Genomic DNA, 14,666 nt, shown 5'->3' on the forward strand with positions numbered 1-14,666 from the left:
TAATAATTTCCTCCTTCTCTCCCAGTCAGGGTCGTGATCTGCAGATACATACTTGGAATTTGGCAGAAGGAAGGAATGAAGTAACTGACTCTATTACTGTAGATAGTGTTGGTTTTTGTAAGTGCTCATTATTAAATAATGAGAATTGTTTACTAGCAATGCCAGGAAAAGAAAGCTCACAGGTAAGAAATATGTATTTGGTTATCTTAAAGGACAACAGCATTTTCATTGTAAAAATGGTCAAAAGGTATTCCTCCTCCCCAAATTTCCACCAAATTATTAATTTTTAAAAATTAACCTTAACCACTTAAGCCCCGGAAGATTTTACTCCCTTCCTGACCAGGGTTTTTTTTGCGATTTTTTTTTTACTGCGTAACTTTAACGGACAATTGCGCGGTCGTGCGACGCTGTACATAAACAAATTTCACGTCCTTTTTTTCCCACAAACAGAGCTTTCTTTTGGTGGTATTTTATCACCTGTGCGATTTTTTGATCATGCGCTATAAACAAAAAAAGAGCGTAATTTTTGCAAAAATAACAATATTTTTCACTTTTTTTTATATGAAATTCCCCCAAAAAAAATTTAAAAATCAAAATTTTTTAACATTTTCGGCCAAATTGTTTTACGCTACATATGTTTGGTAAAAAAAAACGCAAAAAGCGTATTTTGATTGGTTTGCGCAAAAGTTATCGCGTTTACTAACAAAGGGAAAGATTTTTTGTCATTTTTGGTGTTTTTTTTTTAACGAGTAATGGCGGCGATCTGCGATTTTTTTTTTTTTTTTGCGGTACTGCGACATTGGGGCGGACAGATCGGACCCTTGACTGACATTTTTGACACTTTTGGGGGTACCAGTGACATTACTACCGTAATCAGTGCTATATATATATGCACTGTTACTGCAAAAATGACACTGGCAGGTAAGGGGTTAACTGTATTGGACAGGGAGGGATTAAGTGTGTCCTAGGGGCGTGATTCTAACTGTAGTGGGACAGGTCTCCTAGTGTAAAAACAAAGATCAACGGTTCTACATAGTAGAACCGTCTGATCTTCCTTTTTACACAGGGGAGAATGACAGGCGGCTTGTTTACATAAGCCGCTCTGTCTTTCTCCCGCTGTACCAGCGATCGTAGTGTGACCGGCGGACATCGGGTCCGCCGGTCACACGCCCGCACTCCTCTGTGAACGAGGCGGGCGCGCGCCTCAGCGGGCGCGCGCTCGCCCGCTATTGGCTCTAGTAGCAGTGACAGGCGAGTGACGTAGATCTATGTCACTTTGCCTGGCCGGGGCTGACTGCCGCAGTAAATATACTGTGCGCAGTCGGCAACCGGTTAAACAAATGTGCTTTGCCCAGGCAGTTGTATGGTGTGAAAGCAATAAACACATTCCTGGCGCTCCCGGGGTGCATGTATGGTGGAGGGTAAAAGCAAGCCTGTGAGGCTCCCCAGCGATTGTTACGCTGCCAGCCAACAAGCACAGGAAGGGTGCTGACACAGATACAAGTACATGAAAATGGCAGCCCATAAACACACTGGAATGCAAAGGATTAAAAAGCCAGGTAGACATCCAGTAAAAAGGGGGGTTTTACAGTTTATTGATAATGGGGACCAAGGAAAAAAGTTGTATGGTGTGAGGGAGAAAAGAAACGGCGACTACATGCTGCTAGGGAAGCTTTGCCTTAAACTGTAATTAATGTTACTTAGATTTTCTATGAACATTGAACTGTGTAGTTCTCTAATAGAATAGCTGCTGGTGCAGTTATGCTGTATATGTGCTCCTAGAAACCCCCAAATCTTATATTTACCTCAGTTCCTGGAATAATTTCACTGTGTGGCCTGCTTGGAGACACACAGCCTTTCCCCTGGCAGAATAGTGTTTCTTTCATAAATCTCTATTTATTCTTCTTTCCAATTTATCCTATTCTTTCCATAGGATTTATTGGAGATAGGCAAAAATATCAGAGACTTTCAGAGAAGAGGGTTTGCAGCTCCCAGCAGGCTACACAGCAGGGATCATGGAGAACCAAAGACAGTTATAAGACTGGGCGGTTTGGGGGTAGCTGGGAACAGGGGGCTAAAAGTACTCCGATTCCGATTCTTATCCAGCATATTCTGTGGCTAAACAGAGCTATAAAGAGTTTGTGGGGTGAAAGTTTCCCTAAATAACTTCACAAACTGACACCTAGAATCCCAAAGGTCTGCAAAGTTGTAGTTGCTACAATTGGAGTATTCTTTGGTGATTGTAAATCTGATGATTGGCGCAGTTATTAGAAAAAGAATGTCAATGTAATGGCTATAATTTCTGGTCAATTTAATGCTACTTTGGTGAAAAAAAGTAATCAATTGCTGTTAAAAACATGACAATTTTTCCATAATTCCAAACTTTTAACACTTCATAAATAAACAATAAAAGTGAAAGTTTATATGAAAACCTACAGTAACGTACATCATGAATATGTATTACTGCATAGGTGTATGTATATGGGTGTTTAAGGGACCAAAAACTTTTTAAATTGTGATTTACATCTGCTCTCAGAAAGTCTTTAGGCCTGGCTGATGACCAATACATGATTACATGGGTTATGTGATATGGGCAAGGGTTTATCTGTTTATAGTTGCATTTATGAGTTACACTCTATCCTGTGGTTATGTCATCAGATGCATTTATAAAGTCTGTTAATTTGGAAAAGGGCGTACCCTTGCTCTTTGTCTAATGCAGACACACTGGGACACTGGAAGCCTCTGGCAAAATTAGCAATCATTTTACTTAATTAGTAGGGCCAATCTGAGTTTATATTTAAAATGTCTTCTCTTTATGTACAAGTCTGGCTCCTGTTTGACTAATAAAAAGATTAAAAATAGTTAACCCCTTGGCGCTGGCGCCTCCTGGCACTTTAAGGGGTTTCAGATGCCTGGAGGTGGGGCAAGGTTTCTGATTATGGGACTGCTGTGATTGGCTGTCATAGTGGTCATATGATCAAAAAGTTTCGGATCGCTAGTATGCATCAGGAGCTTTCTGGTAACCGCCAGCTACCGTGCTGGGAGTGCGCTCTCAGCACAGTAAGTTGTTTTAACAGGGCTGCATATATTCAGCCACTCAGTGTTAATGCCCACCCGCTGAGCTGCCGCATATCTGAGTGTGTCCAAGGTCTAGGGGTTAAGGGGAAAACATGGCATATTTCCAGTAAGCGCATATTTGAAGTCATTATTGCTGCGTTTAGCTTGAAGTGAAACTATAGGCAAAATCAATAGTTTTATTACCTGTTGATCATACCATTGGATTTATTGGTTTTCCACTTTCTGTAGATACCCAAGCTGTCCAGCAAAAGTGTCAATTAGACGGATTGGAACAAACCATATAAAATTGCTGGGGGTGCTTACAAGGGTCAACATTTATTCCTACAGTTTAAACTGTTTATTCCAAAAGAAAAACAAATGTTGCTATAACTACTTAGCCACCTGTAAATATACTGCGAGCGGTGGCAGGTGCAGGTTTGACAATGTACATATGACCTGTGCTGTGATTGATCACAGCATGAGTTTGGCAGCAGATTTCAGCCAATGATTTGGGCTGAAACCTGCTGATTGATTGACTGTGTCCATTCACAACACAGAGTTCTGTGTTTGCAAACACACAGAACTCTGTGTACAGTAAACAGCAATCTGGCTGTTTCTTCTCCCTGTACCTGCTGTCGCATTTTGAAATCAGCGGAACTCTGCACACACACATCATTCATTTACAGATTCATGTGAATGAAAAAAAAATACAAGTACTGTTTGCCATCATGGCACAGGTACTTAAAGTTTGGGGTGTGAACACACTGCTCAGCACACTCATAGTTCAATCAGTCTACCTCTAGCTTTGTAACTGAAAGCCCATATTGAGATACGGGCACATAGCTAGAAGAGGACTGTGCAGGAGCCTCACACCTGTCATTGCACCCATGATCTGCTAATCAGTAGTGCAATGCTTTGCATGCTCCAGTAAAAAAAAAAAAAAAAATGAATGCACGTTTTTTTTTACCTGCAACACTATGTCCATTTATTTATTTTTAAAAGGTGAACTTAGCCAAAGTGTAACTAAAGGCAAAACTTTTTTTTGGTTTTGGATAGAATAGAGAGGGATTAGAATACCTGTCAGGTTTATATTGTGTTAGGGAGGGAGATTTACCCTCTTTACTTGTCATGTCTCCCATTAGGAAGATTTATCCTCTTTATTTGTCATGTTTAATTTTATTATCAAAAGTGAAAGTAAAAGAAAACTCTAAATTTTGGGTTGACATCAAATCACTAATAGAGGGGAAATCTTCCAATGGGGACACTGGTTCTGGTGACCCTGATGACAAACCGACCACTTTGGAGGTATTTTCTCTTACAGATGGCAAAGAAAAATAAAAGAAAATCCATACTTTTGGGCTTTCCCTAGAACAGGAATAGGGGGAAATCTTCCAATTAGGACACTGGTTCTGGTGACCCTAGTGACAACCAGTGGTTACTTACTTTGGAGGGATTTCCTCCTACTTCCTATTGTGGCTGTGGGACAGGAAGTGAAGGAAAATCTCCCCAATGGGCCACAGATGACAGAAAGCTGACAGGGATTATAACCCTCCCTTACTCTAGCCAATTAATTAACAAAAAGTTTTATACTGTACTGTACATGTTGTATGTATGTATGTATGCATGTGTGTATATATATATATATATATATATATATATATATATATATATATATATATATATATATATATTGTCTGAAAAAAAGAATACAAAATGAAAGCCCTGATCCTATAAACAATAGAATAGCTTTCACAGTAAAGAACATTTTTAAATTGTGGTAAAACCGTAATTGCCTGTGTTGATTGGGAGTCGAAGGCTCAATGTCAGCCAGCCCATTGCTCAAATTATACAGATGCATTGCCAGATTAAGAAGCGAGCCCAAGCGCTAACCAGTTAACCATTAGAGATATTTTCACCTAAAGGTTGTTTATATATTCATCAAAGGTAACTGGCTGGTGCTACTGCAATTGACACTTTAAAGGATACCCGTTAAAAAAACTGTATTTACAGAAAGCTACGAGGTCTACTAATGATCTTTGGCATAAAAAACACATATTAACTGCTCTTTAACTAGAGTCATAGCATTCTGGTCAGCCTAATCATTGATCATCACGGGGTGGAGGTTCACTGCAGTGATTTTGGAGTGCCAAGATTAAATTAGTCTGTCACCTGATTGTCAAATTTCTTCACTATTTTTTCTTCAGTGTTCTTCACTTTCTTTGTACTAATTTGGAATAATTTATACACTTACTATAATCATTTTTTTTTCAGCGCAGCACTGTTTTTATTTTGTGTGGTTATGAATTTTAATGTATTGGTGTGCTAGCAGCTAAATACAGTATAGTTTATATACTTTTGAGCATGGATTTCTGTACATCAAAATAGTGATGCTCAACTTAACTGGGCCCAAGGGCCACAATTGTATCTATTAGCGGAGTGGAGGACCACAGCTAAATCAATGCCTCTCCTGCTCCTCATCATATTTTAAGGCGAAGATGCCTAAGTGCCCCTTTATCCAAGTTTTTTTACCTTGGTGCCACAAAAAAAAATTTAAACATAGCATACAAGCAAAAAAAAAAAGGATGTAGAAGTTAGCAAAATGATTTAGGGTTATTTAAAATGTTAACTGCAAATTTTAGCATTTATAAAAACTAACTAGGCATAACTGCAAATCATACTTTGCAAGTTTTCCCATTCGATGAAGACCTATATCAAATGTTGTTTCTGGTAAAAATTATTCTTTTTACGTGCAGTAGTACAAAAACAAATGAATGCAAATTGTAAAAGTTTATATTCAATTGATTAAAAAAAAAATGCTAAGGGAAGAAGGGAATGAAGAAGTTATTTAGTTAATAAAGTGCTAAAATTGTGTTAAAAATATATATTTTACACATTATGTTGGTTTATGAATTAAACCTACAACAGTAGCTTTCATTCATAAATTGATGCTGAGCAGGACTGAGCTCCCAAACTGACAGATCAGTCTTTGGATAACACAGGGAGAACACCTTTTACTGTGCAATCATCAGAACCCTGTGAAAGCCATTTTCTCTGCTCTGTTTATCCTTCGGCAGCTGTCACACTCTTCCTACCTCGTGGGCCACAAAAAGGTTGTTATGGGCCTTGTGCATGCCGTGGGCCCACCAGTTGGGCAGCCCTACTCTAGAATATATTTGACCCAACTTGATTGTACTTTTTTCCTGGTGTCATGTACCTGAGAGGATACTGAAATTACAAGGTTGGCCTCTCTTGTATCTCCAGCCCAGGCCCCTCTGGAAGTGAAACAGAGGGCGCAGAGAGACAGGAGGAACACGAGTGCCTGCAGATGTAGATCGGGGAACTTGCAGCAGGAGATGCAGTTCCATAGCAGCAGGAAAACCATCAGATCAGGAACAGTAGCCGTGCACAGAAGTTCAGCTGAGGTTAAGGAAGCACTCTAATTGTGCTGCAGGGCCGTGACGTGTGCCTGGTCAGACCTTCCAGCAGACTTGCAGCAAGAACACTTAGCAAGGCACAGAACTGCAGCAGCAGACACTCGAACGGGGTGGTAAACCAGGATCAGAGACAGAAGGGTGGTCAAAGGATTAGCCAGGGTCATTAATAGGCAGGTAACCAGATACCAAACCAGGAGCAGAGCCAAATCAGAAACGGGGTCAGGAGTAAGCCGGGTCAGCAACCAAGGGAACACACTGCAGGTACATAGGACACAGGGAGCAGCTGAAGACCAGTCAGCATTAGAGCACAGGCAGAAGCATCCTTAAATAGTCCGTCTTGCGCATTTCTATTAGCTAAATGTCTGCTAAATCTCTGACATCTGGCTATTGGACAACAGGACTTTAGATTTTATTTGATGTTGGTCTGTGACTTTGATCCTTCTTGTGCATTAGAGAAAGTTATATGTAAAATCAAGGTATATACCACCATCTGGGGACCACACCACTAGCGATCCACAATTAGTGGAAACACCACAATTATCATGGTTTCAAGAATGTAAAGTTGAATAGCCTGTACCTTTTCCTATATACCATGTTTTTTTATTCTATTGTCATAAATAAAGCTTTATAATTTTGTATTATATGATAATATTAGAGTGTTTCTTCACTGCATTAGCTCGTGTTGCCGCTAAAGTCCCATTTTTATGGGTTTCTCTTTTATGCGTATATACAGGGATGTTGGCAACCATAAGCTACTGCTAAAAAAAACACTGCATACCAAGCAAGAAGGGATTGAGATAAATTATATAAATTTGTATATTTTTATGTTTACTGTGTGAGTTATATTACATCTTTTATGTAATAAGTGCCTTTAAGTTTTTTTGTCCCTTATTTTGAACAGGTTCAAGTTATTGACCTGACCTCCAAAAAGATAATAGGCTGCATGGACCCTGTTGCAGAGAGCAATTGGGGAATGGTGATGTGCATAAAACTTTGGCAGGTTAGCAGTCTTCATTTTTATTATCATGTTTTGGTTTTGTTTTATACATAAAACAACTTCTTCCATTGTTCTTTACAAGAAGAATATAGCAGATATGAGTTGTTTTAGTAGATTAATATTTAGCCTTCTAATTATTCCGTTACTTGAGTTATTGGATCTTTGAAGCCATGTTATGCTTTCAATGTGTGTGGAAGTTGTTCCCCCTGATGTGGCCTTGGTGCGCTTGCTTAGAACCTACAATCTTTATACAGTAATGCAAAAAAAAACGCACATATGAGGCGCTGCAGAACTACATGCTTTTTTTTGGAAACCCATTACTTTCAGTGGCTGAAAAGGAAACTTTAGATACTACCAAAGCCCTTTTGAGCTGCTTTTTTTAAAACTTTAAAAACAGCTGACTCACAGGGGTTCCAGATAGGGAGAGGACCAGTGGTCCAGAGCAAGTGGTATACATTTTCTACATGCACATTAAAAGTGGTGACCCCTTATATTTAGTAACAGGCTGAACTTCCTTTATTAGCACAGCGGTTATAAACTCTACCTTGGTACAGCATTTTTATGTATATTTTTGGGAAGTCTTGCTTACATTTTTTGGATCCATCACTATATTTCACTAAATTTTGGATAAAAATGCTTTTTACCATATTAAAATACAGAAGTTTTCTGTCTGGGATATTTTGTTGTTATTTTTCTTCTGTGTTGTGAATTGTTACTCTTACTGTTACAAAAGTGTGATCATCATTTACAGAAAATGTATTTGGTGGGGTCCAAGTCACATAACTTCCATTTTTTTTAAGGTTCCCTTGAAGCTACCAAATTTTAGTAATGCTATCCTGGACAGAGATGATGAGACATACAATATGCCTGTCCTCACTTGCATTGACATTCCCATGTAACCTGCGTTAGTCTTCTAAATGTGTGCATATAGGTAGCAGTATTTTTAATAATATATAGGCTTAGCGCAGTGCTTTTGTGCATTTCAGTTTTTCCCAGAGAGAAGGATACAATTGGCACCATCTGATATATATATATATATATATATATATATATATATATATATATATATATATATATATATATATATATATATATTGAGACTTTCAAACAAGTAGACACATTTGTGAGGAAAGTACTTCTCATCAGGATGATAAGTGGTCATAATTGTTCCTAGAAAACACTCTACATGACCTAATTGTTGTGCAAGCAATGGTACATGTGACAGTGGCGGGTATCAGACCCCTGGCCTTCTCATCCACCTCGTGACCAAAGACAAAGCAATCTCACACCCTGCCGTCACTTGCGTAACAATGCCACTCTCAGCTGCACCCAGCACACAGATTGTCCAGCTTGCGGGACCACAATCTAGATGCCAGCAGACTGAGAGCGATTGTCACCGGGTTAATTAAACGATTAACCCTTTCCTGCCACCACCCCTACGTTATACTGACTGAGCCTAGGGGATGCTCATGGTTTGACAAATATCAATTACGACTTTAGAATAACTGTCTGTAACACACACTGTCACCTGACAAGAATGTTTCAGATAGGTCAGCCTAAACAGTACAAATATCAATTATGACTTTAAAATAACCGTCTATAACACACAATAGCGCTCTTCAGGAGGCAGATTTGTTTGGGTCAAGTTGCGTTTAAGAGCTTAGAGACAAAGTTTAACACTTTTCAAAATAAGGTTTAATTATAAGAAAGGTTAAAAAATTGGTGCGAATAAAAATATTTACAGAAAAATGGGTTACAAAGGAATGGAGACACAATACAGCAATTTAGAAATAGGAGAATAAAAGAATGAAAATACTTGCATTAAAACGGTCCTGGTATTACCTTGGTTTCAGAGTTGAACAGGTATGTTTGATTCACCCTTGGGCGGTGTTATGGCCTCGATGTTAGGAAGAGAACTGTAATGTTCCGGTACCTTTGGTACCCTAAATTACACTTTCCACAAGTGTATGCGCCCTACCATTTACTTTTGGAAAGGTGCGCATACACCTTTAAGACTGGAGCTGTCATCACTCAGCGCCGGACCAGATGGCTATTTAAGGCGTCGGTTCTCACTCACATGTGTTCGTTCAAACACCCTTATCTGGATGCTAACCTTGCTTGAAGCTTCCATGCTTGCAAGCTTACTTCGCTGACGGAACCTCGCTGCGCCGATCCCTGTATCCCGCTACTGGATCATCCGCCTCTCCTGAACCACCCTTCGGCTGTATCGCTAATAGTGCTAAGTACCCCGCAGGGGAATTCTCTATAAACTTATACTAAGCTTACACTATCTAGCTCTGCATAGTAGAGACTGTTTATCATATCTGCATAAACTAGATTGCTAGCTCTTGAGACTACTGCTACTTTTCTGCACTGGGTTGATCTCTTTTGTATGTCCACCTGCTATTCTATCATCTGCTATCATACAACATTGCTAAACCTTCCTGCATCCATCTGCTACTGTCTCACCTTCAAGTGTCTATCACCTACCACCTCCACTCAACCTATCCCTCAACCTTCATCATTGTGTTACCACATGCATAAAGTCACTCTAAGAACCAGCTTGCTAATTGTGTGTATTTACTGGCTGAAATAAGACCTTCCACACATGATGAGTCATTGAGGTTGGGAATGGTATCTCAGCATATCTCTTACATGACTACTGACGTGGAACTATTTCTGCAGCTGAAAATCCACACCATATAAAAACGCAGGAGCGTTACAGATTGAACGAACCTAAAAATGGATTCAGCAGAAATAGTTCCAGAAATAACCACTCAGGTGACACAATTAAAACAGCAAGTATCTGCGTTAATACACGCACTTGCTGAATTAAAAGAAGACAATCAGGCTCTGTCGCAGCAGGTAATTAGACTGACACAACTTACCTCTGCTCAGTCCCCTGAACCCAAGATAAATCCCCCTTTGGTATTTACAGGCGATCGCAAAAAATTTCGCGAATTTAAAAACGCGTGTGAGTTACTTTTTTTGCTAAAACCTCGTACCTACCTTACTGATCACATTAAGGTTTGTACTATTATTTCTTACCTATCAAGCGATCCTCGAGCCTGGGCAGATTCTCTTTTTGAGAAAAACGACCAGCTTCTCAACTCCTATGCCTTGTTCCTGGCAGAGTTCACTAGCCTATATGATGACCCCAATAGGCAGAGTACTGCTGATCTTCAGTTAAGATCCTTGAAACAAGGAAGGAGGCCTGTGGAAGACTTTGTCGCAGAGTTCAAGAGATGGACCCTTGATTCAGAATGGAATGATGCATCTCTGAAAACCCAATTTAGGCTTGGCCTATCAGAAGCCATTAAGGACGAGCTCGCCCGAGCGGATCTGCCAAAAACCCTGGATGCATTAATACAACTCAGTATTACCATAGATAGAAGACTACGAGAAAGAAAGGCTGAAAAGATGGGAATGCCATTATCCATTTCCTCTCTGAGTCTGGCCGTTCCTATGGAGGTAGGAACCATACGCCCACCGCTATCAACTATGGAAAAAGCCAAAAGACGAAATGAAAATCTCTGCTTGTACTGTGCATCCCCGGATCACAAGATAAACGTCTGTCCCCTAGTCAACAAAAAGAAGGGTGAGTGTTCACATTTCTCTCTAGGAGGATTGACAACTTCATTCACTAACCCCTACATTTCTGTTTTTTTGACATTACAGTGGGACCAGAACAGGATTACTACTAAGGCCATGATTGACACAGGATCTTGTGGAAATTATATGGATATATGTTTTGCTGCTTTAAATAAAATTCCTATTATTTCTAAACTCAAACCTGTCTCAGTAAGTCTTATTACCGGTGTTCCGTTATCCTCTGGTCCGATCACCGATCAGACACAAGCACTTCTAGTCACTATTAACGAGTCTCACAGGGAGACTTCTACCTTCGATTTAATACCATCACCCCACTTTCCCATTGTGTTGGGACTTCCCTGGTTGCACACACACCAACCAACCATAGATTGGAAGAAACGGTCCTTGACCTTCCCTTCTTGTTATTGCGAGGAAACGTGTAACCTCCCGTTTTCCGGGAAGATTCTGTCTGTGGTGACAGATGAGATTGCACCACTATGTTATCAGGATCTTTCTGAGGTTTTTCTTGAGAAAAATGCTCAAGCATTACCTCCTCATCGAGGCTATGATTGTAGCATTGATCTACTCCCAAATAGCAAATTGCCGTTCGGTCATGTTTATCCTCTTTCACAGGATGAACTTGCCCATCTCAAAACCTATTTGGATGAGAACTTGGAAAAAGGTTTTATTAGACCTTCCACTTCTTCCACAGCAGCAGGACTCTTTTTTGTTCGCAATAAAGATTCAAGTCTCAGACCTATCATCGACTACAGGAAATTGAATGCTATCACGATAAAAGATCGCTATCCTCTACCGCTTATCCCTGAGCTCATTGAGCAGGTGCGTGGAGCTACCTATTTTTCAAAATTAGACCTGAAAGCAGCATACAATCTCATTCGAATCCGTGATGGACACGAGTGGAAGACTGCGTTCAGAACTAGATACGGATTGTTCGAATATCTTGTGATGCCATTCGGCCTATGCAATGCCCCTGCAGTTTTCCAACGATTTATAAACGATATTTTTAAAGACTTACTAGATGTCTGTGTTGTGGTATATCTGGACGATATACTTATATATTCACGGACCCTGTCTGAACACATAAGACATGTAAGACTTGTATTATCGAGATTGCTTGCACATAATCTTTATGTGAAGCTGAAGAAATGCTTGTTCCATAAAGATGAGGTACTCTTTCTAGGCTACATCATATCCAAAACAGGAATCGAGATGGACATGAGTAAAATATCCTGCATTCAGGATTGGCCTACACCAACTACACGCAAGGCGCTACAGCGATTCCTGGGATTTTCAAATTTCTACAGGAAGTTCATAAAAAACTTTTCTGCTATTGTGAGACCCCTCACACAGCTCACTAGCATAAAAATACCATTTAAATGGTCAGAAGAAGCAAATAAGGCTTTCCACTTGTTAAAGACAAGGTTTACTTCCGCTCCCACATTACGCCATCCAGACCCATCCCTCCAATACATTCTGGAGGTAGATGCATCAAACCTGGCAGTAGGAGCAATACTCTCCCAACGACCTACCCCCACTTCACCACTTCATCCAGTCGCCTTTTTTTCTAAATCCCTGAGCAGTCCCGAGATAAATTACCCCGTGGGTGAGAAGGAACTGCTTGCTATAAAATTGGCTCTGGAGAATTGGCGACATTTACTCGAAGGCACCCAATTACCAATAATTATATACACGGACCATAAAAACCTCCAATATCTTCAGACTAGCAAAACTCTCTCGCATCGACAGGTACGATGGTCACTATTCTTTCTTAGGTTTAACTTCCTAGTGACCTACACACCTGCAGATAAGAACAAAAAGGCGGATGCACTATCACGACTAACTGAAGAAAACTACTTTGAAATTCCTTCCGTTCCTATAATACCTCACAAACGCGTTATTGGAGTTGTCCGTTCCTTGAAGGAAGAGGTTCTGCATGGTATAAGGTTGGATTCACCCCCACCACAACTAACTACCGATGCAGAAGGCTTCCTCTACTACAACGACAAACTTTACATACCACCTACCCTACGCACCAAGATCTTGGAATTATCGCATGATGTGCCTATGGCAGGACATATGGGTATGACAAAGACTTTCAATTTGATTTCTCGGCAATTCTGGTGGCCTGACATGAAAACATCTATACAAAAATTCGTCTCTTCATGCAATGTCTGTGCCAGGTCCAAAATTGACACTACGAGACCATCCGGTCTACTATGCAGTCTACCAATACCCCAAACTCCATGGGAGGTTCTGTCATTGGACTTCATCGTAGAATTGCCTCCTTCCAAAGGATTTAATACCATCTTGGTGTCAGTGGACCATCTGACAAAGATGGCACATTTCATTGCTATTCGCAGACTACCTTCGTCCAAACAAACGGCAGAACTCCTGATGAAACATGTCTTCAGATTACATGGTATCCCAAAAACTCTTTTGTCTGACCGTGGATCCCAATTTATTTCTAAATTCTGGCAAGAACTATGTCACATACTACGGATTGAGCGGAAGCTCACTTCTCCTTACCATCCGCAGACCAACGGACAGACTGAAAGAGTCAACCAATTCATCGAGCAGTATTTACGTTGTTACACTTCTTACCAACAGAATGATTGGTTGGATCTTCTCCCCCTGGCAGAATTTGCCTACAACAACGCAACTCACAGTACAACCAAGCAGAGTCCGTTCTACTTGAACTATGGGTTCCATCCCTCTATTCTCCCTCCACGCATCCTTCCTTCAAATAACCCAGTAGCCTCAGACTATCTTTCCCAAATAAAGGATTCTCTGGGTTTACTAAATACTACCATTGCACACGCTCTGAGTCAACAAAAGAAGTACTATGATCTTCGTAGAAGACCTTCTCCACAGTATACTATCGGGGACCTCGTTTGGCTCTCAACAAAAAACTTGAGACTGAAGATCCCTAGCAAAAAGCTTGGACCTCTGTTCTTGGGACCTTTCCCAATCAAGAAACTTATTGGAAAAGCTGCAGTGCAGCTTACATTGCCAATGGACCTAAAAATCCATCCCATTTTCCATGTGTCGCTACTAAAACCCCATGTTCCGGACCAAGGAATAAGGCCTAATATTCCACCTCCCCCTCCTGTACAAGTTGAAGGTAAACACCTCTGACATACATGCCCCTAGATTAATCCGCAATTTTCATGCGAGATACCCAGACAAACCAGCTCCAGAGGCCTTCAGGAGCAGGCCTTAAGGGGGGGGGGGGTATTGTAATGTTCCTGTACCTTTGGTACCCTAAATTACACTTTCCACAAGTGTATGCGCCCTACCATTTACTTTTGGAAAGATGCGCATACACCTTTAAGACTGGAGCTGTCATCACTCAGCGCCGGACCAGATGGCTATTTAAGGCGTCGGTTCTCACTCACATGTGTTCGTTCAAACACCCTTATCTGGATGCTAACCTTGCTTGAAGCTTCCATGCTTGCAAGCTTACTTCGCTGACGGAACCTCGCTGCGCCGATCCCTGTATCCCGCTACTGGATCATCCGCCTCTCCTGAACCACCCTTCGGCTGTATCGCTAATAGTGCTAAGTACC

General features: G+C 40.6%; 1 protein-coding gene across 2 annotated transcripts in view; it reads left to right on the forward strand.

Moving 5' to 3' along the window:
- GNB1L (G protein subunit beta 1 like) overlaps nt 1-14,666 on the forward strand; it is a 64,124-nt gene that overhangs the window by 23,940 nt on the left and 25,518 nt on the right. For both annotated transcript variants that reach the window (XM_082259334.1, XM_082259335.1), the window contains exons 4-5: nt 26-182; nt 7,393-7,491. In XM_082259334.1, coding sequence (XP_082115460.1) covers nt 26-182; nt 7,393-7,491 — 256 coding nt within the window. The remainder of the gene's footprint in view (nt 1-25; nt 183-7,392; nt 7,492-14,666) is intronic.

Source organism: Pelophylax lessonae (genome assembly GCF_965119305.1).
Source record: "Pelophylax lessonae genome assembly, chromosome: 1".
NCBI lineage: Eukaryota > Metazoa > Chordata > Amphibia > Anura > Ranidae > Pelophylax > Pelophylax lessonae.